Source organism: Thunnus maccoyii, chromosome 24 (assembly GCF_910596095.1).
Source record: "Thunnus maccoyii chromosome 24, fThuMac1.1, whole genome shotgun sequence".
Classification (NCBI taxonomy): Eukaryota; Metazoa; Chordata; class Actinopteri; order Scombriformes; family Scombridae; genus Thunnus; species Thunnus maccoyii.
Genome location: NC_056556.1, coordinates 3,805,640 through 3,827,381, shown reverse-complemented (window position 1 = coordinate 3,827,381; position 21,742 = coordinate 3,805,640). Strand labels below are relative to the sequence as shown.

Below are 21,742 nucleotides of genomic sequence, written 5' to 3'. Positions count from 1 at the left end.
AATATAAAAATAAGTCAATTTAAACCGTAGCTTTGATATTAAAAACCTTCACAGTCATTTCAACATCTGATTCAACTCCCATCAGTGAGACACACGACAGAAAAGGTATTTTTAATAATTTATCAAACAGAAACAAAAGGAAACACAAAACAGACAAAAGACAATACGAGGAGGTACAATGCAGCTGGGTGGTGCAATCTGCCAGGTGTTGTATTAATTAAACTTCTCAGATAAATTAAGTTTAACCTAGCAGCAGAACATATCGTTTGAGATATTTAAAAGTCCTGTAGATAGGTGCAGAACCGGATATAATGATTCATTTTCCAAACTTCAGCTGGCTGATTGTAGGTTAGCACTGGTTAACTCGGGGCCTCACCATGCGCTGGTTAGCCGGGCCCGCTAGCTGGCTAACCATGTTTGATAAAATATACGCTTAAAAAACTAACACAACGCGCAAATATGCCATTAAACAGAACCTGTTGTCGAGATGTCATCATACAAATATTAAAAGTATACAAGGAATGCGTGAAAGTCGTTGGAAAAGTGTAGTTAGGAAAGCTAAAATTGGCCCTCAAGCGGCGCCCATGATGGCAAAATTCCCGGTTTAAAGACGATATTTTACACACTTTAATCCGACACTAGAGCGTCTTTAAGTGAAGCTTTATGTGTGAAGCGATGCGGAGATTGTGTAAATGTAAATACTCACCGAAATTAATGCAGATAAAAAACGGTTGATAACCAGGGGAATGAAACCAAGTGTCGAGTCTATCTGCGGCCCAAACAAAAAGACCTTCCCGTCAGGACTTCCGCAGGCTCCGCCCGCTGCGCATGCGCGATTTAAAGGGGCTTCCCGTTCATTAAAAAAAAAAAAAAAAAAAAAAAAAAAAAAAAAAAAAGACGGTACACTGATTTATAGATAAAGTTATGTGTATTTTATATTAATATAGTTATAAATACAATATATGTATTTACAAGTATGATTTAGTTATTTCTGTTCAACAAAAAAATTACATTTTTATATATATTTTTTAATGTATGGATTTACAGTATTTTACAACTACATCCATATCTGTGTAATATATATATAAATAGTTAATTTAATTATTTATTACATAATTTCATATTCAATAAATTCAGTATGATTCAGTAATTTTTAATACAAACTTGATCGATTAAAAGGATGTTTTTGTTTTTTTTTAGACATTTCTATTTTTTTTTTTTTAAATGTATTTACCAGTTCCAATTTTCAGCCTACAGCCTTTAAAGGGTAGGTTCACAGTTTTTTAAGTCTGTCTCAAAACAACAGTCAGGGACCCAGGTGAACAGTGAAACCTGTTTTTCTTGCTGTAATCATTCCTCCTGTTCATACTGACCGTTAGAAGATCCCTTCATAATGCACTTACAATGCAAGTGATGGAGGCAGCAATCACACAATAAAGAGCGAAGATAACTGAGGTGTGATTGCTTGCAAAATATAATCATTGTATTTTCAATCAATCAATAAAATGATTATATTTTGCGATGCAAATGCTTAGAGATGAAACAACTGATTAGCTCATGGAAAGAAAATCTGCAACATTAAGTGATGCTCCAAACTCAAACTATTCTCTGGTCTCCAATGTGAGGATTTGCTTCTTTTCTCTGTTTGATATGATTGTAAACTTTGTGACTGTTTGTTGGACATAACGAGATATTTGAAGATGTCACCTTTGGTACTGGGAAACTGTGATGGACGAATCTGTGGGTCGCACAGATTTGGCAGGTCGGGCAGTTGCCAGATGAGTGTGCCATCACATCAAATGTCTCAAAGGACATTTAAGTGAAACAGAAAGGGCTTAGAAAAAAGAGATCATAAGAATAAAGAAAGATGTCATGAGAGCAAACAGGATGTACGTACCTGCAGTTGTGCTGTCGGGCCATAAAAACTGTCTGGAACTGATTGATTTATCAGCCTAAAGGAAAACATGTGACATGAAGCTTCAGTACTTACAGACCTGACAACACAAAGTTTCATACTGACCTGCTTGTCAGCTGGTGACAGTTTACTCTCCTCAACATGACGTCAACTAGTGAGCTGATTTTCTTTGTCAATGGCAAAAAGGTGAGAACATACATTATTCTATTTAGTATCAATGGTGAAATTTGATTTAAAATAAGGTAGAAGGAGTCACTGTAACAGTAAAATTTTAAATATCATGTAGCTTAAACCAGAAGATCTATAAGAAATGTGAATAGCACAGGTATCTGACAGTTATTAAAAATAGTTTTAAATAAATAAATATGTAACCACTGTACTGTAAGTTGTACTGTGGGGATATTACTGTAATATCACAAGTTATAAACATGATAAATAACATGTTGACAGTTAAAGGTTAAATATCTTCAAGAATATTCAGTGAAAATATTTGGGAAAGTAGTGAAAAGTTTTGCCTAAATATGTAAAATATATTATTCACATACTGAAACAGAAGCTGCATAATAAATGTTGTGTTTTTGACTATTATGATGACAAAATGTTCCTCATTACCATGAAACTTAAAAGTGACAATAAGAGAAAACTCATCTACAGTTTTTTGTGTCTTATCTACTTCTATTCCAGTAAGCGATATCCTACAAACGCCACTGTAGCTGACCAAAAAGAACAAAAAAAAAATTCTTTAATTTGTAGTGCATTGAACACAGTTCTATGTTGTTCAGATTATTAAACCCTCTGAGACAAATTAGCTTCCAACAGTAAGAAACACAAAACAAACAAAAACACTAATGGGATCACAGCTTCACTATTGTTTTCTTGAGAATCTAATTATGGAGAACCTTGCAGAAGAATTAAAGAAACATTTACTTTACATTAATTTACTTTTTGTGCACCAAGAATCAATTACAATGTGCACTATAATTCCCTGTAAAACCACAAATTGTTGTTATTGCATTCCTGTTTGAGTACAGATTAACAGATTAAACAAATGAGATATGATGTGTAACTTTGCGAGCTTTAGAGCGGCTAGCTGGCTAGCTGTTTCCCTCTGCTTACAGTCACTATGCTAAGCTAAACTACCTGCGTCCCTACCTGGTGTTACACCGTATTTGGTGACCCATCAGATTCTGTGACCTGCAGTGTTGGATTCAGATCCAGTATTCAGATCCTTTACGTAAGTATCAACACCACAATGTAAAAATACTCCATTACAATAAAAATCTGCATTTAAAATCCTACTTAAGTAGTAGTTTTACCAGCTAGGTTTACTTAAACTTCTAAAGTAAAAGTACTAGTTTTGCAGAAAATCAAGCCAGATTTTCTGCAAAATTAGTACTTTTACTTTAGTACGTTTAAGTAGGATTTTAAATGCAAGACTTTTACTTGTAATGGAGTATTTTTCCATTTTGGTATTGCTACTTTTACTTAAGTTAAGGATCTGCGTACTTCTTCCACTGCTGCAGGTCACAGAATCTATCTCCATACAGACATGTAACTCTCAGAAAGAAAGCAAAATACCTCGAAATGTCAAAATCCTTTAAAGACTTTACAAATGAACAGATCAAATTATTAAATCATCTAAAAATTCTACTCTTAACTCACCTATTGATTGACCCATTTATTTAGATATTGCTTTTTAAATGTCTTAGATTATATAAGCATCATCTATCAATTGATTTCTGTTGTGATGTGCTATATTAAATGCTCATTTGTCTAATTAAATATCAATTAATGACTACAATTTATAGCCATATTTCAGTAAAAGGCTAAAGAGGCTCATGAGAGTCAGCAGACTGCAGCTCCACCTGTGACCCGTCATCCACAGCACATCACACACACTGATCAGTTAGCATAACAAAGAGGTTATTTAACCATGGCCGATTTAAACGTCCTCTCTGCTTATATGTATGAAGTCACCTGACGGAGGGCTGATGCTCACACAGCTCTTCTTTTATGGTTTTCTGCTGTTGCTGTGAAACTAAAGAAGTGATAATGAGCTGTTTGATGAGTAGTGTGATGTTTCTTTTCCTGCTTATCTGTGCTCCTCACTTATTTTGCCCTTTGTTTTGTTCTCTTTACTTCCTTTTCTGTCTTTCTTCCAGGTTGTTGAGAGGAATGCTGATCCAGAGGAGGTGCTGCTCAGCTTTCTCAGGAGAAAAGGTTCACTCTAATCTTCTCTACTATATTCTATTTTTCCAAATAACACTAAAAACACCTATTATCATAAAAATCATGTTGTTAAAGCTCACTGCAGGTTACATATAAAATTAGGTGCAATAGTAGCATATTAACTAAATGTATAATATCATAAAATATGGATTTATTTATATATATGGTAATATATAACTTAATTTTGGAACTGTTTATTGAGTTTAATTTAAAACAAAAAGATTATGGGTTTAATTAAAGCTGCAGTAGAGAGGTATCTTGTAGGGATGATCTATCATTTACATGTATTTGACCCGTCTGTTCCTCTCCCGTCCTCCCAGTTGGTCTAACTGGTACTAAGTACGGCTGTGGAGGTGGAGGATGTGGCGCCTGCACGGTCATGGTGTCCCGATACGACCGCAACCAGGAGAGAGTTGTGTATCCTTTTGTGCTTTAACAAGCTAACTTTGCGTGACTGTGACTTCCTTTAATCTAGCCTGAGTTTAAACTTAGTTAAAAGATGCAGAAACCAAACAGGAGTTCAGTATCCATGACCTTTGAACCATGCAGACACTATACAGTCAACGCCTGCCTGCAGCCAATTGTCACCCTGCACGGCGCCGCTGTGGTGACGGTAGAAGGCGTCGGCAGCACCAAAACCAAACTGCACCCTGTTCAGGTGACACATCTCTCTGACACGCCTTTTTTTTACTGAAACTACATCGGGTGTCATCCGCTGTTGTAACATCTGGTTGTTTTCCACTCAGGAGCGAATAGCGAAGGCTCACGGCTCCCAGTGTGGCTTCTGCACTCCAGGGATGGTGATGTCCATGTACACTCTGCTGAGGAACAAACCTCAACCAACCATGGAGGACATCAGGGAAGCTCTCGGAGGTAAAAACAAAGATTTCTTACTAGTTGGTTACTTGCAACTAGATGTTGCAGATAATGTAGATTCACTTTACTTGGTGAAATACAAGGTTTGTGAAAGTTTTAGACAAGAGCTGTTTTTACCTGTAAGAAAAATGCCAAATTCAATTATCTTTGGAGCATTCCTTCAGCTTAAGTATTACACTTCCTTAATATGTAAATGAGTAAGTACATATGTTTTTAAAAGCACTGTTAGTGCTCCTTGATACCCATAAGGCTGTAAAACTGTCACAAGCACTTGTTTCAGTCCTTTATTTTTATTATTCTAGGGAATCTTTGTCGCTGCACAGGCTACAGACCAATCATTGACGGCTTTAAGACTTTCTGTGGAAGTGAGGTAAGTGTTGAGTAGACCTGTGTTTCACCAGTAAAGTATAATTTTCCTCTGATTCAAAAATCAAACCACTGACGATATCAAATGTTTAAGCATCAGAAAATTATCACAGTATTCACATAACTAACAGTGAAATCAATATTCTCAGCCGTCATCGGGCTGCTGCCAAAACGGAGGCGGCGGAGGGAAATGCTGCACAAACGGCAGCAAAATGAACGACAGCGAGGAAAGCGATGTAAGTCAAAACATCATGTTGGTCATCTACAACTTCTAATATTTGTTAAACATGCATCCCTGTGCTGCTGAGTACACTTGATTTAGTAAAAGGTAATGTTGACTTTTTACTATACTGGATGTGAAAGTAAGTAAAGTGTTGTTCTCTCTCTCAGATCTCTCAGGAACTCTTCTCATTGGACGATGTGTTACCTCTGGATCCCTCTCAGGATCTCATCTTCCCTCCGGAGCTCATGGTGACTCTTTTATTTGAGCTAAAAAAGATAATTACACAGAACTATTTGTTGTAGGAGTTTGGTTGTCCAGTGAATAAAAACTGTGAAAACACATTAGACAAAAACACAAAAGAAAAATCTTAACTCCCAAATTATTTTTTCTTTTCTTTTGTAGATTATGGAGAAGAAACTTATTGGAGATGCTCTTTATTTCCAAGGAGAGAGAGTGAATTTGGTCGCTCCCTTTGAGCTGTCGCACCTCCTGGAGCTGAAGGCCAAACACCCCGCTGCTCCACTGATCGTCGGCTACACAACCATCGGTACAGCTTTACTGACTTTACTACTCAACAATAGATTCCAATTGTGACGAGATTTCATATCAAACATCTACAGAAACTCCTCAAAACACACAAAAAAAATGCTCAGTTTGTTCCAAAGACGCATATCTGGATGGACAATGAAAGAATGGATTGTGGTTTGCTCTAATTTTGTCATTTTCTATTGATATTAGGACCAAAGATGCTTCTAAAAGGAGTCCATCATCCTCTGGTGATCTACGCTGGAAGGATTTCAGAGCTCAGCGCCTTGACATGGGGGAAGAACGGTTGGTTTGCTGGTGCCTTTTAGCTCGGATCATGGTCATAACTTTAAATCCCCACCCGCTAAAATTTGGTAATATATCATTTTTACCTCGAGTGACCAAAAGTTTTTTCCCATTCCGATTTTCTCAGCTTACCCAAGAAACTTTTAAACTTTAAGGAACTTTAAAATATATCAGTCATTTGTAGTTCTTGAGATTTTAGGTTGTTGTAGCAGAAAGTTGTGGGAGGTTTTATCAACAAAACAAATTTAAAAAAGCAATCTAGCTTAATAAATGACATCCAATACTTCATTCCCAATCTTCCTCCTCATATTTCCTGTCATCTCTTTACTGACAACTTGCTAACGAAGACATAAAATGCCCCAAAAATACCGGAGAGCGATTAAAATAACTGATACGCATGGCTGTCGTCTCCTCACCTGTCCTCCAGGTGTGACAGTCGGAGCTGCCTGCAGCCTCAGCACGCTGAAGGAGGAGGTGGAGAGGGCGGTGGCGGAGATGGAGGAGGAGAAGACCAGAGGATATCGGGCGTTGCTGCAGACCCTTCGGTGTCTGGCTGGAAAACAGATACGCAACATGGCGGTGAGGACATTTTTAAAAATTCACTATAACACTTAACAACAACCTGCTGACAAAACACAAACACAGCTGAGAATAATCAAAGCTAATATTGGTATCAATCGTTTTTCAGCTATAGCAGGCCATTAAACGATTAAAACATCATTAATTAAGTGATAAGTAATCCACTATTGTCTTTGCAGACTATTGGTGGGAATCTCCTCAGTGCCAATCCCAAATATGACCTCAGCAGTGTTTTGGCTGCTCTGGACTGCACTCTGCATGTCATTTCTAAGGGTAGGTTGGATAATAATTGCTTATACGTGTTGGTTTTTCATGCATTTATCAATCAATCAATCAATCAATCAATTTTTATTTATGTAGTGCCAAATCACAACAAAAGTCATCTCAGGGCACTTTTCACATAGAGCAGGTCTAGATCGTACTCTTTAATTTACAGAGACCCAACAATTCCCAAATGAGCAAGCTACTTGGCGACAGCGGTAAGGAAAAACTCCCCTTTAACGGGTAGAAACCTCAAGCAGAATCCGGCTCTTGGTGGGCGGCCATCTGCTTTGACCGGTTGGGTTGAGAGAGAGAAAGAGAGAGGGAAAGGGGGGGGACAGAATAACAACAATCATAACAATAACAATAAGTAGCAATAGCCAGGGAAGGACGCCAACAGGACCACGAAGGACCGCGAAGGCTAGGCCTGCAACCCAGGCAGTCTAGGCCTATAGCAGCATAACTAAGGGCTGATCCAAGGTGAGCCTGGTCGGCCCTAACTATAAGCTTTATCAAAAAGGAAAATTTTAAGCCTACTCTTTATATCTGAGAACTTCTCGCATTTGTGTTTTGCTTTTGTTGTAATCTTGTTTTAAAGTCAAATCTGGCGAGTGACCAAAGAAAATTTGGTTTGTGTTGTGTGTTTCAACCATAAACTCTTTAGTTTCAACTCTAACACACCAGATAGTTTGAAAAAAACACAATAAATCCCCATAAATTTAGATAATCTGAGATAATTTTAGTATAGATTTGAATGACTGATCTCCCAGCTGGTCAAATCACAAAGTAAAGAACCATTACAAACTATTACTGCTCATCTATGTGTCTGTTTTCAGTTATACACAGAAAACGTTTCTCATATTTTTCTGTTTATCTTCAGATGGGATGAGGAACGTGCCCTTAAATGAAAAACTCTTCACTGACTTTGGAAAAACAGCCCTCAGGCCGGATGAAGTCTTACTGTCGGTCGACATCCCCTCCACCAAACCTGTGAGACCTGCTGCTTTAACATTCAGTTCACCAGTTACAGGCTTAGCTGATGCTCGTGAGAAGAATAACAGTGTAAAACCGAACTCAACGGGAGCAACAATGAGATTAAATTCAGCGTTTTAGCTCATAAAATATGCCTTCACTTTACATTACAACCAGACATTTTCTGGAGCATACCACAGTTTATGGATTGGAGCACATCGAGCACATTTACATGGCCCAATATACATGTTTACGTAGTTTTTTGTTTGTTTGTTTGTTTTTTTACAGTGCAGGTTGTGAATTAAAGATTCTGTAGCATCCAGTTTTCCAGTCTCTCATGTCAGAGGTTCAGAAAAGCCCTTGAACACACTAAAAAGGGAAAAAATGGACAAAAACATGCATTGATAACATAACTTTTACAAAAAAAGTATAGTAATAGAGATAAAATGTTCATTGTGATGCATTACTTTTCACATATATGTTTCTAGTTTATGGTTTACTTTGAAAAATCATGTTAAATATATACAATTTCTAATTAATGGGCTAAAATATGCAAACCCACCAGTGCGATCTTTCAGAGTTTCATAAGTATTTTGCATTTAGGATCAAAGAGTTTGTCTAAGGTTTGAAAATTTCCAGTTTTTGGTTGTATCAGAAATCAAACGGGCAGACAGGAAATGCATGCAGCTACCAAAATTGTCTATTTGTCTATACATAAAAATGTATGCCATTACAATCATCTGAAATATGTTATAATCAGATGAAAAAATTCTACATTTTGAGTCAGAAACTCATCATGCGTGGCTCTGTTGTGTCCTCAGTGGGAGTTTGTGGCGGCGTATCGACAGGCCCAGAGAAGAGAGTTTGCCTTCTCCTTTGTGAACGCTGGGATGAAGGTGGCCATCAGGGAGGGATCCGACATCGTGGAGTCCCTCAACATCTACTACGGCGGAGTTGGATCGACTCTGGTCAAACCCGGAAGGACGTGTCAGCAGCTTGTCGGCCGGTAACTCAGTTTGTTCGATGGATGTTTGCATGTAGCCAGCAGCATTTTGTACTTGGCTTCCCCAAATTTGTACAAAGAACAAGCAGCTTAAACAAATCAAATATGTTTCTGCTATGTTTTGTACCATTAAATCAACGAAATTTGGGTGTGATCACACCTTTAGATCTGTGTACTGATGATATTTTGACTCATCTACCTTCAGTAAATCCACTGCAGAACATGCAGGGCTGTAACAGATCTAACCCTGATGTCGTCCAGGTCGTGGGGGGAGGACCTCTTCTCTGAAGCCTGCCGCTTCCTGAAAGAAAACGTGGACGTTTCCCCAACGATCCACGGAGGGAAGGCAGAGTACCGCAAAACCCTCGCCATCAGCTTCTTCTTCAAGTTCTACATGCAAGTCGTCCTGGAGATGAGAGGCAGAGTCAGCAAACTATCAATACTGACCAATTATGAATTATTAGATCATTGTTACAATAGTAACTGTTCATTTGAATACTTTGTAGGATGTTTCGGATGTTGATCTTCCTCTGGAGTATCTCAGCGCGCTCAAGCCCTTTGAGAATGAAGTGCCTCAGGGTCATCAGTCCTTCCAGGTTGGCACTCACGCCACAGATCATCTCTACACAGATCACGTATAGAGCATTTCATACTAGGCTCATCTTGGAGAGCTTCAATAAATGACATAAACTGACCAGAGGAACCCGGGTATTGAGCATTAAAAGTATTTTTTATTAAAGAACTCTTTAACTATCGTCATTTCTCTTGATATTTTTGTTTTTGAGACTTTTTCTGTTGTCTAATGATACATAAATAAGTTATACAAGCACACAGTTTAGGATTTTTTTTGGACTTTATTGGCTGAATCTGAGTCCATTGTGGCCAGTTTAGCCCAAAAATCATCTTATCCTTAAACCAATTAAATCAAAATGTTCTTTTTTTCAGGTAGGTTTTGTTAACTTTAAACATTTAATGTTTCTACATGCTTTAAAGGATAAGTTTATAAGTTTATTTGCTTTCTTGCTGATACTTAGATGGAAAAGTTACCACCACTCTCATATGTGTACACTAAAAACAGTTAACTTAGCTAGCAAAACCGTACGAAAACCCAAGTATAAAACCAATTTGTGGTTTTAAGAGGGGTGTATATGTCTTTTCACAACGTGTCATTTTTACATTTCAGTTTTTGTGCAGATTAAACAACATATAATGTGTTAATTAGGGAGCTTTAGATGTGTTGGTAGGCAAATTTCTTTACCTTTGACAGAGCCAGGCTAGCTGTGTCTCCTTGTTTCCAGTCTTTATGCAAAGCTAAGATAAGCATCTCCTGGCTTTAGCTTCGTATTTAGCATATAAACATGAGAGTGGTGTTAAAAGTCTGACTCTCAGCATGAGATGAATAGGTGTATTTTCCTTAAAATAATTATTTTAATTCTTCCATTTTTGTCTTTTTGACAAACTGAAGAATATAATTTCCAGCTTTTCTTTTCAACTGAAACAAGTATATCATATAATTGGTTTTAAAATGTGTTCTTGTTCTTATCTTTTTGCAGCTTTTGTTTTTTCAGATGGTAACTCATGTCGTCTGTCTTTCATTTATCATTCATTTTATCTTGAAACTGAGTATAATTCAGCATTCAGCCTATCGTCATGCCAACAGGGGTTTGGATGGTAACCTACATTATGTGTGGTACCTATTTTCACACTTTCTCTGTGCCTGTGTGTCCTCGCAACCGCCGAACTGATGCTGAAACAGACTCCAACAAAAACTCCTCTGTGCCTCATTAGCTCCACGTAACACTCCTGTCTCTGTGGCATTCATTTATCTGATCAAACAAATCAGACCGTCAGACTGTGTTGTTTCCGCCGTCCCACAGCTTGTATCAAAGGCCCAGCCCTCTGCTGACCCGGTCGGCCGTCCCAGCATGCATCAGTCTGCCTTCCAGCAGGCCACTGGTGAAGCCAAGTACTACGATGACTTGCCGCCAGTCCAGGGAGAGCTCTTCATCGTCATGGTGACGAGCACCAGAGCCCATGCAAAAATCATGTAAGTGTCAGTTCACTAGTTTCCAGGGAAGTTTTACTGCTCTGATAAAAGGTGATGTAACACTCCCTGGTGGCCATATTAGAGGATCACAAGCTAGAGGAACAGCTGCCACCAACCAATCATTAATTAACTCTGCTCTGGCAGGCAAAAATTAATCAGTTTGGTCATTTATTCAGCTAAAAATACTTCCACTGTGATGTAAACAAACACTTATCTAACCATCGCTGTTGTGTCTCTCCTCATAAACCAGCAACATCGAAGCGTCAGCTGCCCTGAAGATGCCCGGCGTGGTCACCTTCGTCTCCGCCGGAGACGTTCCCGGGACGAATCGTAGACTCTGGTTCAACAACCCCGAGGAACTGTTTGCAGAAGAAGAAGTATTTTAAACTCCTGGTCAAACATCACAGCAATGTCCAGAAGAAGTTATCAGATGTTTCATAAAGGATGATGCCAATATTTTAAAACTGAAGTGACGAATCAAAAACATTCTGTGCAAATTTTCTTTTCTTGACTTTAATTGATTTTTCTTCAATCAATTAGTCGATAAAGAGATACTCAATAGTCAACAAAGCTGATAATTAATGCCAAATATTTCAGTTTCTCATCATTTTGGTCAATCTGGGTGCTTCATAATTTTCTGACATTTAAGTAATTGATTAATCTATTCAATTTATTAAAAAAAATCAACACATGTATCAATTATGAAAATAATTGTCCTTAATATATGTAATGTAGGATTACTCCCACCACCAAATAAAACCAACGTTAGCCATTAAACAATATTTCAATCTAATCCACACAAGTCTTCATGTTTTATTATCATTTTCAGTAGATTTCAGCAGTATCTAAATGCTGTTTTTGGGGGTTTTTGGAGGAAAAATCTGTTTTTTCTTTGCTGTTTCTACGTTAACGCCATCTGGTGTGTCTGCAGGTGCTTTGCGTCGGTCAGATCATCGGTGCCGTGGTGGCGGAGAGCAGAGAACAGGCCAGAAGAGCAGCTGAGAAGGTCCAGGTCACCTACCAGGACCTCCAGCCCGTCTTCTTCACCATAGAGGTACCACGACCAAACTCTTGGTTCCAAACTGGGGATAGAAATGAAGAGAAGCTAAGAGTTACAGTCAATATTTCATTTTTGGGTGTTTGTAAAGACAATGAAATGGCTTGTTTTTATCCTCAAGGATGCCATAAAGCACGAGTCTTACTTTGAGCCCAAGAGGAAGGTGGAGAGAGGTGACGTGGACGAAGCCTTGAACAACGCTGAGCATATTCTGGAGGGTAAACGATGTTCACATGAATGTATATAAAGCTAAAATGTTCTGGCTCTTTATAGTTTCATATGTTATGCTGTCTGCAGATGAGCTCTATATGGGCGGTCAGGAGCATTTCTACATGGAGACTCAGGGACTGATCGCTGTTCCCAGAGGAGAGAACGAAGAGATGGATTTGTATGTCGCTACTCAGCACGGTGCCTTCACTCAGGTCAGAGAAAGACCTTTACTAGTGGTTTTAGTCCAATCCCGTGCACTTTAAGGAAAACGACTGATTGGCTAGTTTTGTTTCCCTGCACTAGGAGCTGGTCGGCATGGCGCTGGGCATTGACTCCAACAAGATCACCTGCCATGTGAAGAGGCTGGGCGGAGGGTTCGGAGGCAAAGTCATGAAGATCGCCTCCTTGTCTGCTATCACTGCAGTCGCCGCACACAAGTAAGAACAAAGCCTGTTTGGCCTCATCAATATGTGGAACATAAACGCTTTCTGACTGAAACCAAATCGACATCGGAGGATCTCTCTGATTTGTGAAATACGGTTTTATCTTTAAGGACTGGGAGGGCTGTACGCTGCTGTCTGGAGCGAGGAGATGACATGCTGATCACCGGCGGCAGACACCCGTTCCTCGGGAAGTACAAGGTGTCGTGTTTATGCAAAAATCACTCACATCTTCTAAATCCCCTCCTTTAAGTACAACTTCAGTTTAACTTCTCACCTTGCTGCAGTGATGTAGAAGTGTACCCCAGGGTGTGTCGGTACATCGTGACATCACTAGTGGGTGTGGTTACAGGTGCAACAGAGCAGAATAGTAGACTTGAACAGCACTGTATACACTTGATTTTCTGTTTCAGCTTTTATTTAATTGAAAATTAAGTTATTTGAAAATAGTAATCAGGACTATTTAGCAATTTATGAAACCTAAGGAAACTGCAGCTCAGTAACTTGAACAAATAAGGCAGCTGGATTTCAACTGTCCTCCTCGTTGTTGTATCCTCCAGGTCGGATACAACGACGACGGCACCGTTGTAGCGGCAGACATCACTTACTACAGCAACGGAGGATGTACGCTGGACGAGTCGGCATTCGTAAGTGAACAGAGACATTAGTTTCTGTTACATGAACAGTCTTAGAAATATCACAGATGCTTCGGTGTGTAACGTTTACCATGTTAGTTAGTAGTTAGTGTTAGCCCTTGCCTGATGAGCTACATTCAAAAAAGGGCATTTCTGTTTTGATATTTATTATTTTATTATTATCAGACAAAAGACATTTAATGATGTCAAATTTTTTATCTGAGATATTAAGATCATGAGCTTTATTTCTTAGATTTATTTCAATATCATTATATTCATACATTTTGTAATCAGGTTTGTAATTTCAATAAGGATGGAGGCAAAGTAATTAACATAATTTTATAGGTGAATAAATTGAACTTTGACCTTGTAGAGTAGCCTAAGTGTCCAATTTTCCAAATGTTGGAAAGTTTCCTAACAAAATATCCATTAAGGGAAGATGGAAAAAAAAAAATTGAATGCTTTGTAAACTGCATGTTTTTCAGATCATGGACAAAGCGATCCTCCACATGGACAACGGCTACAAGATCCCCAACCTGCGAGGTCACGGCGTGGTGTGTAAAACCTACCTGCCGTCCTACACGGCTTTCCGGGGCTTCGGCGGACCTCAGGGTCTGACGGTGATTGAGAGCGTCCTGCACGAGGTGGCTGTTCGCTGTGGCCTTCCTCCCGAACAGGTCAGAGGTCACCAGCATGTCATACAGGGCTTCTGGTGTTTACACAAGAGAGGAATCAGTTTATCAGTCTTATGTTTGGAGTCACCAGAGCTCCTGTCACTTTTTTGAAAAGCATTATTGTTCATTATTGTTCCTGAAAAACAAGTAAGTGAATATTACAAGAAATGAGACTGGGATCTGGCATTTAGAAAAACAACATACCCATATTTCAAGGCTAAAATTACACTCCAAAAGGAATAAAAGTTTAACTTTATAACAGTAATCAGGTTAAATCTTACAACTGGTATCAAATCCATTGCAGTACAACCAGTAGCAGTACAGGAAACCTTCATAATATCAACACAAAAATCAGTAAACTGGTTGCTTTGACACTTCCCGCCAGGTCAGAGATATCAACATGTACAGGGAGGAGGAGTGCTACACCCACTACAAGCAGCCCTTCTGCCCCACCGACATGGTCCGCTGCTGGGACCAGTGTCTAGAGAAGGCCGACTGCCGGGATCGACTCCGAGCCGTCCGACTCTTCAACTCCTCCAACCGCTGGAAGAAGAGAGGCATCGCTGCCGTCCCGCAGAAGTTCGGTGTCGGCTTCTCCAAAGGTTTCTACAACCAGGTGAGCAGTTTGGTTTAGTCTGTAGGTATAAATTCTCATTCAATGTGCCATATTCATAACCCAGACATCAATATTTAGCTTATTCATAGAGATAAAGGAGTTGTAAAGGAGTATTTACAAACAAACCACTTTTACAGAGCTGGATACCCAGTTAAAGTGGAGCTTTATGCACATGAAACTTGTCTTGTGATTGATCATTTAAGGAACATGCTGATCATTTGCTTTGTCCAGGGTGCAGCGCTGGTGAACATCTACAAAGACGGCTCGGTGCTGGTGACACATGGAGGAACGGAGATGGGTCAGGGCTTCAACACCAAGGTCATACAGGTGAGGTCATTAAGGCTTTCAAGAGTCTCACCTGTTTTTCTTTGGTTGATGTAAAGAAATTAACTCAGTTCAACTGCGCTCGTGTTACCAGATAGCGAGCCGAGTCCTGGAGGTCCCCATGTCCTCCATCTTCATCAAGGAGACGAGTACAGGAAACGTCCCCAACGCAGCACCGTCAGCTGCTTCCTTCGGTACCGACGCCGTGGGCATGGCTGTCAAGGTTCATCTGCCTTTTTCTAAAGAAATGTTTTTGGTCAGAGGGGTATTTAGGCAGCTTTATCCTACAAGAGTTTAAAATATTTTATTGCTTTACTGCTTGATATTTATTCATTTTAACCCCATATGTAAATAACTGTGGGTGACATCTTTGAACAAAAGGTGCAACATAAATGAAGTTATTGATTAAACTTAATTAGATGAAGCTAAATAGATCCCTTATATGTGAAGGCATTGTTATTTTTCACATTTATATTCAGGAACAAACTTGCTTAATTTGAATAACTGAATGTTATTCTGTTAGTTTGAATCCTCAATGTCAATGAATCCTATAAACATGATCCAAACAAATTTTGATGTGTTGTATTTATTATACAAGTCTGATTTTGCTTTTCTTTTTTAACATTTTACTGTTTAATTGTAATCTATTTATTCTATGTAGCGTTTTATAATTTCATAATTTTATGTTGACTTGTGTCTTTTATTGTTTGCTTTTATTATTGTTTATTTATTCTATTTACATTTTACCGTCACCTTTTTTTAATTTTGGTATCTTACTTGTATCTCGGTGTCCATATTTACCATCCTGTGTGTTTGTCAGTCAGTTATGAAGCAGTTTCTCATTCGACTTGTATGAAAGGTGCTTTATAAATAAAGCGTGACTAATAATTGATTGATTGATTGATTTCTCCTCTCAGGATGCTTGTGAGAAGCTGATGAGGCGCCTGCAGCCACTGATGGAAAGAAATCCCCAAAACACCTGGAAGCAATGGGTAAGTGTTTTTGGTTTTTTTGCACGTTTATCAAAACAACAATTTATTTCATCATAAATGTTTTAATATCTTTAAACAAGAATGACTGATTTTCCTCCCGCAGGTTAATGAAGCTTTCTTCCAGAAGATCAGCTTATCTGCAACTGGTTTCTTCATGTATGTAAACTGTATTTGTTCATAATAATGTAGTTTTGTCCTCTATTGTCCTGCATCTTGGTTCAAACAACTACCAGTTCATATTTTATGTTTCTTAAAGTGAATAATTTACTTATTAATCGTGTTTATATCAAAATATGACTGTCTGTGTAAATGTAGTGGCTGTGTGTGTGTTGCAGGGGACCACCCACCGATGTGGACTGGGAGAAGGGTGAAGGTCATGCGTACTACTACTTCACCTACGGCGCCTGCTGCTCTGAAGTGGAGATCGACTGTCTCACCGGGGATCACAAAGTACTTTTACTCTTTACAAATTATAGATGTACTGTATGAAGGAAAAAAAAAATGTCAGAAGGTTAAAAAAAGTCTTTTTTTCTCTCTTTTGCCATCAACATTCCTCCTTCTGATCATTTGTAAACATGAATGTAAAACTTAACTACGTATTTAGGAATCCAAACATGTTAATGGCTCAAGATAAAGAAAAAATTAAAAATAGTTGTGGACTAGCTTGATACTGAAACCAGCTGGACAAGATTAAGTTAATGGTTAAACCACAAGTAGAATACAGTGATTGCAACATTAAACTATCAGCTATTTCACACAAAAAGAGAGAAAAAGACCTTTCACAGTGTTGTTGCTGCTCTCTTATACAATGTCTTTGCTTCTGATGATAAACACAAGAGAGGAAGGCGACTACAAAACAGGGGGAAAGGTTAAGGGATGAGAACTGGGACAAAACCGATTTATTTGGCTTCTTTCTCATTAACCTTTAAAATAAGGAACTTTTATAACCTCTCGTAAATGTTGTTTGATGGTAATTAGACAAACTTGTCCTTTACGAGCAAAGTGAACTGTTTGTTTGTTGCAGAACATCCGGACGGACATCGTGATGGATGTTGGGAAAAGCATCAATCCTGCTTTGGACATTGGACAGGTTAACAGTACATTTCCCTACAGACTAACAAGTGTGAAACCCCAAAAGTCATCAAGCTGTCAAGCTCTGTTTGAAAATATTTCATTTACACAGATACATTTCAAATTTGATGCAAAACATCTTGGCTTTCAAATGTCCTTACGTGACTTTTTCTTCAACCCAAGTATAAAACTGTCACCTTGTAAAAAGCAAACAATAAAGATCATCCAAAACTATATTACCTGAAGACTTGTTGATCCCCAAAACCATCTGGCTTTTCTATTTTCTTCTGCTAAAAAGCATCTGATTCTGATGTTTGACTACCACATATTTTGGGGGAATTTTATAGATTTTAATGAGATATGAGGTAACAAAGCCTTTACTTGTCAAATCTTTTAGAAGTGTTGAACTTTAGGACCAGGGCAGATGTGTTTTATAGCTAAATTAAGCTTTATAATAGCTTTTATGTATAAATCATATCTGTGCGTGGTGTTCACCAGGTGGAGGGAGGCTTCGTTCAGGGTGTCGGCCTTTACACCATCGAGGAGCTGCAGTTCTCTACGAACGGAGTCTTGATGACCAGAGGTCCGTCTCAGTACAAGGTGCCGGCACTCAGCGACGTCCCGGCTGAGCTCAACGTTCACCTGCTGGCTAACGCAGAAAACCCCCACGCCATCTACCTGTCCAAGGTATTGTTCTGTATTCCACTTGATTCATTTTCAGCAGATAGGTCCTGAAAAATCTTGAATTTGTCTTGTTGCTCCAGGGTATCGGAGAGCCTCCAGTCTTCTTCGGCTCCACCGTTTTCTTCGCCATCAAGGCGGCCATCGCTGCCGCACGCAGAGAGAGAGGACTCGGGGAAACTTTCCCTCTGAGCTCCCCCGCTACAGCTGTAAGGATCCGCATGGCCTGTCAGGACCAGTTCACTCAGATGGTACGAAGCCTGCCATCCTTGTTTAGTAGCATATCTCAAACAAAGTCAGATTTGACATGTTTTCACAGGCTGTTTAAAATCATCAGCTCTCAAAACTGTCATTTTGTCTCTTCAAACACGCCAATTTTGACTCTGTTTGGAGTTTCGCAGTGTCACAAATACTTTAACATCCACTGGGAAACTGATAACTGTTAATACTGATAACATGTCGAACAACAAGATGACAAAAAGAGATGAAAACACATGTGTCTGCTAATGTAAAGGTAACTGTGGCAAAGTAAACAGTCTTTTGTTTAGGCCAAAGTCTCACAAAAGTCTGCTGTTGAAGGGGAATCTCTTATGCAATGAAAGTTTGATTTGAAAGTTGTTATAATCACATGAAAACTATTTGAAGGCTCCAAACACACTGATGTTCAATTTTGATGCTAGCTTCCACCTGTCAGATACGTTAAATTGAGGTAAGAAACTAAATTATTAAGGCAAAATAGTTTCTAGTGAGAACCAGACAAATTAACCATCAACTGTATGTACAGCTTTGTTGAGACAGCTGACCTGTTACTGCATATGTTGCCTATTTCATCAGTTTCTGCTTCTGATCAAATATAAACATTAATAAAAAATATAAAATGGCTGTACAACAAGCCAAACCTCTTCCTGTGAAACACCTGATTAACAGCACATCCCGTCGCTCTTGCAGGCCTCATCTCCGACAGACGGGACTTCGCCGCCGTGGTGCATCGATGTCTGATCGGCCCACAAGGAGAAAGATCTGCGTTAGTTTACACACGCTATGACTCTACTGTGACACTTCAGGTCTTTGTTCAGAAGATACGATGGACAGATATGATTTCTCAGTACATATACAGAGTAAACACTGATTTATTAAACGTATACAATAAACAGTTTCATTATTTATTCTTCCCTTATTGAAAACAGTGATATTTTAAGACAAACGCACAAGCAAAAAAACATTTAAAGGTTCTGTGATTTCAAGAGGTCATAAGATATTAATTTCACATCATACATGGTTGAAAAAGAGAATAAATGTGCAATATAGGACTTTTTTCTTGGAATTGGACATATAAAGACATTTTATAGTGTCAGTAAAATAAGTGTGATAGTGATCATTTTAATTATACATCAGTTCACATTCAGTCTAGTTGTATTTTGTTTGAATTAAAGTACACAGTGTCAGTTTTAGATGTTTAAGGCCCACGGTTTGAAAGATCCTGGTTTGCCGGCTGGAATCTGGAAACAAAATAAAACAAGAAATAAAAAAACATTAACAAAAGTTTATACATTTATGTTGATCATTTTTAATATGATATAACAAATATAACTCTCCCTTCACTGCTCCCTTAATTCATGGACACGCATTGCCATGGCAACAACCAAAAGAGAAATATGGTGGAATCCAGAGCGATGCATCAGCTGTAGAGTCACCTCTCGCACTTTATCACAACAGTCCATCCACACTCTCCGCCTCTCTGCAGCCTCCCCACTTCTCTCTCGACCTGCGTTCAGCGTCTGTGTCGTCTGTCAGGAGCTGAGAGGACAGCGGCCGGACAAACTGCCTTCAAGAGGCTGACGGACGGCAGAAATTTACTGAACCGAAATAGTTGGCATGTCGGCTCCTCAGGAGGAAACCGACAGTGTTTGTATTTATTGATTCGTACGGTTAAAAAGTTGAAAACACATATATATATATACAGCAGGATGTTTGTGTGATTTAAACAGCTGTATGCTCAGATTATGCTTCACTAAATGTGACAGAAACAGACTCAGATTCAGTGTGGATTGATACACTTAATAAAATGGAAACGAATCTGTTTTGTGAGAAAACACTTTCTATGTGAACTGGCCGTTCGCCAGCTCTCAAACCACCACTCAACAACGGGAGACTGTCATGTCCTCACACAGACAGACGTCTTCCTGTCCTGTGCATGAGCACCAACGCCCCCTGCTGCTGATTAGCTGGAATAGCGTTGTGCAGCTTGCTCCGAGCCACTGTGTTTAGATGACCATTTACAGAGACATAGCTGTGTATGAACGCCGACAGCGACTGTGAGGAGACATTCGCTGACAAAAAGTGTATTCGATTAAAATTGCTGATTCTACCTTTAATAGACGTTACGTTTTTATGTTTTCTTTAGTTTAATGAGCTACTTTAGTCTGGTTTACTCTCACAAATGGGTAACAATGAGGCAAGATAAAACAATAAGATATCAAATAACACCTCGGTTATTGTCTGATCAGTATTTTTACCTTCTGAGTGAACGGGGAGGCACAGGCCAGACAGGCTCTCTCCGCCGTTGCGGGGCTGTCCAGGGAAAACGGGCCGACTAGACCGGATTCTGAGCGAGCCGCCGCCACAGCGTCTTTGATGGCGAAGAACACTGAACTGCCCAAGAAGAGGATGGGTTCTCCGATACCCTGCACAGACAAAGGATCATGGGGAACATTACTTGTTGTGTGGATCGATGTCAACACAGTAGGAATCAGGGGACGCTCTTTGAAGACTAAATCTTAAAAAAGCATTGTTTAATGAACGATTTCTAGTACTTTTATCATATGAACATGTAAAAATAATGAGTTAATCTTCATACAAATTTGCACTAAATTGCTCACTTCATTAACATACTTAGAAACTTACAATTCATCTTTAAATATTACAAAAATTAAACCAGGAGATGCTTTGGGAAGACTGAAAAGTTTGTCTTCTCTGTTTTTTAACTAGCTGACAAGAAAAAACAAAGATATAAAGAAACACAAAAACACATAAATTCAGTAAATTAAAAAGGTGTCTATCTGTACATTGTGACCTCTGACCTTTGAGGAGTAGATGGCGTGGGGGTTGTTTGAGTCTGAGAGCAGATAGACGTTGAAGCGGAGCGGCACATCGCAGACAGCGGGGATCTTATATTGTGACGGACCTCGAGTGTACAGAAGCCCCGAAGGTGAAAACTTCAACTCCTCCAGAGTGTAGAGACCCAAACCCTGCATGAACGCTCCTTCGATCTGAGACACGCAGGGAGGATACAAGGATGGAAGGAGAAGTAAGCAAACAAAACAAACAAAAAAAAAAAGCAAAAATTTGGCATCTTTCTCTATAGAATCACAAAATACTTCTTAGTTTTACACAAAAAAGAGGAGCAAGCAAAGAAAATAGAAAATTTCTTAATATTTTCTGAGGAAGTTTCCTGAATTAGAGATAATATTCTGAGATATTACACATAGTATTACACATCCTTTGAATGAGCTTTTAAGAGAGAAAAATAATGTAGAAGCTGAATTGTATCAGAAATCGTTGATTTCCAGAAAATGTCCTTGAAAATCTGTTTTAAACCACGTAAATATTCATTTATATTTTAGACAGATTGAATTGCATGTTGCCTTTACAATTACACAGAACATTTTTTTTCAGGTGACCTTAACCCCCCCCCCCCCCGAAAACTACATTTCCCACAATGCATGCCGATTATGTTACCC

The 21,742-nt window shown here is 38.9% G+C and overlaps 3 protein-coding genes and 1 long non-coding RNA gene across 5 annotated transcripts in view; 1 reads left to right on the top strand and 3 right to left on the bottom strand.

Annotated features, from left to right (window-relative positions):
• bzw1a (basic leucine zipper and W2 domains 1a) overlaps nt 1-815 on the bottom strand; it is a 9,024-nt gene extending 8,209 nt beyond the window's left edge. Inside the window, exon 1 of the mRNA XM_042405398.1 lies at nt 707-815. The gene's annotated coding sequence lies outside the window, so the exon portion shown is untranslated. The remainder of the gene's footprint in view (nt 1-706) is intronic.
• On the top strand, nt 165-19,144 carry aox5 (aldehyde oxidase 5). Its single transcript, XM_042405396.1, has 36 exons — nt 165-205; nt 1,952-2,101; nt 4,078-4,135; nt 4,465-4,561; nt 4,694-4,802; nt 4,891-5,017; nt 5,323-5,390; nt 5,536-5,622; nt 5,777-5,857; nt 6,012-6,156; nt 6,348-6,440; nt 6,868-7,019; nt 7,199-7,292; nt 8,161-8,270; nt 9,074-9,258; nt 9,517-9,679; nt 9,762-9,851; nt 11,133-11,302; nt 11,553-11,679; nt 12,234-12,356; nt 12,481-12,577; nt 12,657-12,781; nt 12,873-13,006; nt 13,123-13,210; nt 13,570-13,656; nt 14,130-14,321; nt 14,704-14,934; nt 15,166-15,261; nt 15,353-15,481; nt 16,176-16,250; nt 16,354-16,406; nt 16,586-16,700; nt 17,275-17,340; nt 17,820-18,008; nt 18,086-18,253; nt 18,951-19,144. Exons 2-36 carry the CDS (start codon nt 2,057-2,059, stop codon nt 18,999-19,001), a joined length of 4,020 nt encoding a protein of 1,339 aa, XP_042261330.1. The 5' UTR covers nt 165-205; nt 1,952-2,056; the 3' UTR covers nt 19,002-19,144.
• On the bottom strand, nt 14,948-17,361 carry LOC121892372. Of its 2 annotated transcripts, XR_006094397.1 has the most exons (5): nt 17,027-17,361; nt 16,598-16,731; nt 16,060-16,237; nt 15,350-15,497; nt 14,948-15,204 (listed from the first exon to the last, which is right to left on the bottom strand). It is a non-coding gene; the product is annotated as an uncharacterized LOC121892372 (long non-coding RNA). The 2 variants fall into 2 exon arrangements; XR_006094396.1 differs by lacking the exon at nt 16,060-16,237.
• The window catches only part of aox6 (aldehyde oxidase 6), a 21,662-nt gene continuing 19,034 nt past the window's right edge, over nt 19,115-21,742 (bottom strand). Inside the window, exons 33-35 of the mRNA XM_042405397.1 lie at nt 21,083-21,271; nt 20,519-20,686; nt 19,115-19,501 (exon numbers count right to left, since the gene is read on the bottom strand). Coding sequence (XP_042261331.1) covers nt 19,451-19,501; nt 20,519-20,686; nt 21,083-21,271 — 408 coding nt within the window. The 3' untranslated portion in view covers nt 19,115-19,450. The remainder of the gene's footprint in view (nt 19,502-20,518; nt 20,687-21,082; nt 21,272-21,742) is intronic.

Bases quoted from the DNA above. Each gene is read 5' to 3' on its own strand.
- aox5 (XM_042405396.1), top strand. From the start codon at position 2,057: ATGACGTCAACTAGTGAGCTGATTTTCTTTGTCAATGGCAAAAAG. The intron at 5,623-5,776 runs GTAAGTCAAAAC...TCTCTCTCTCAG, and splicing joins ACGACAGCGAGGAAAGCGAT to ATCTCTCAGGAACTCTTCTC. The intron at 9,680-9,761 runs GTCAGCAAACTA...AATACTTTGTAG, and splicing joins TCCTGGAGATGAGAGGCAGA to GATGTTTCGGATGTTGATCT.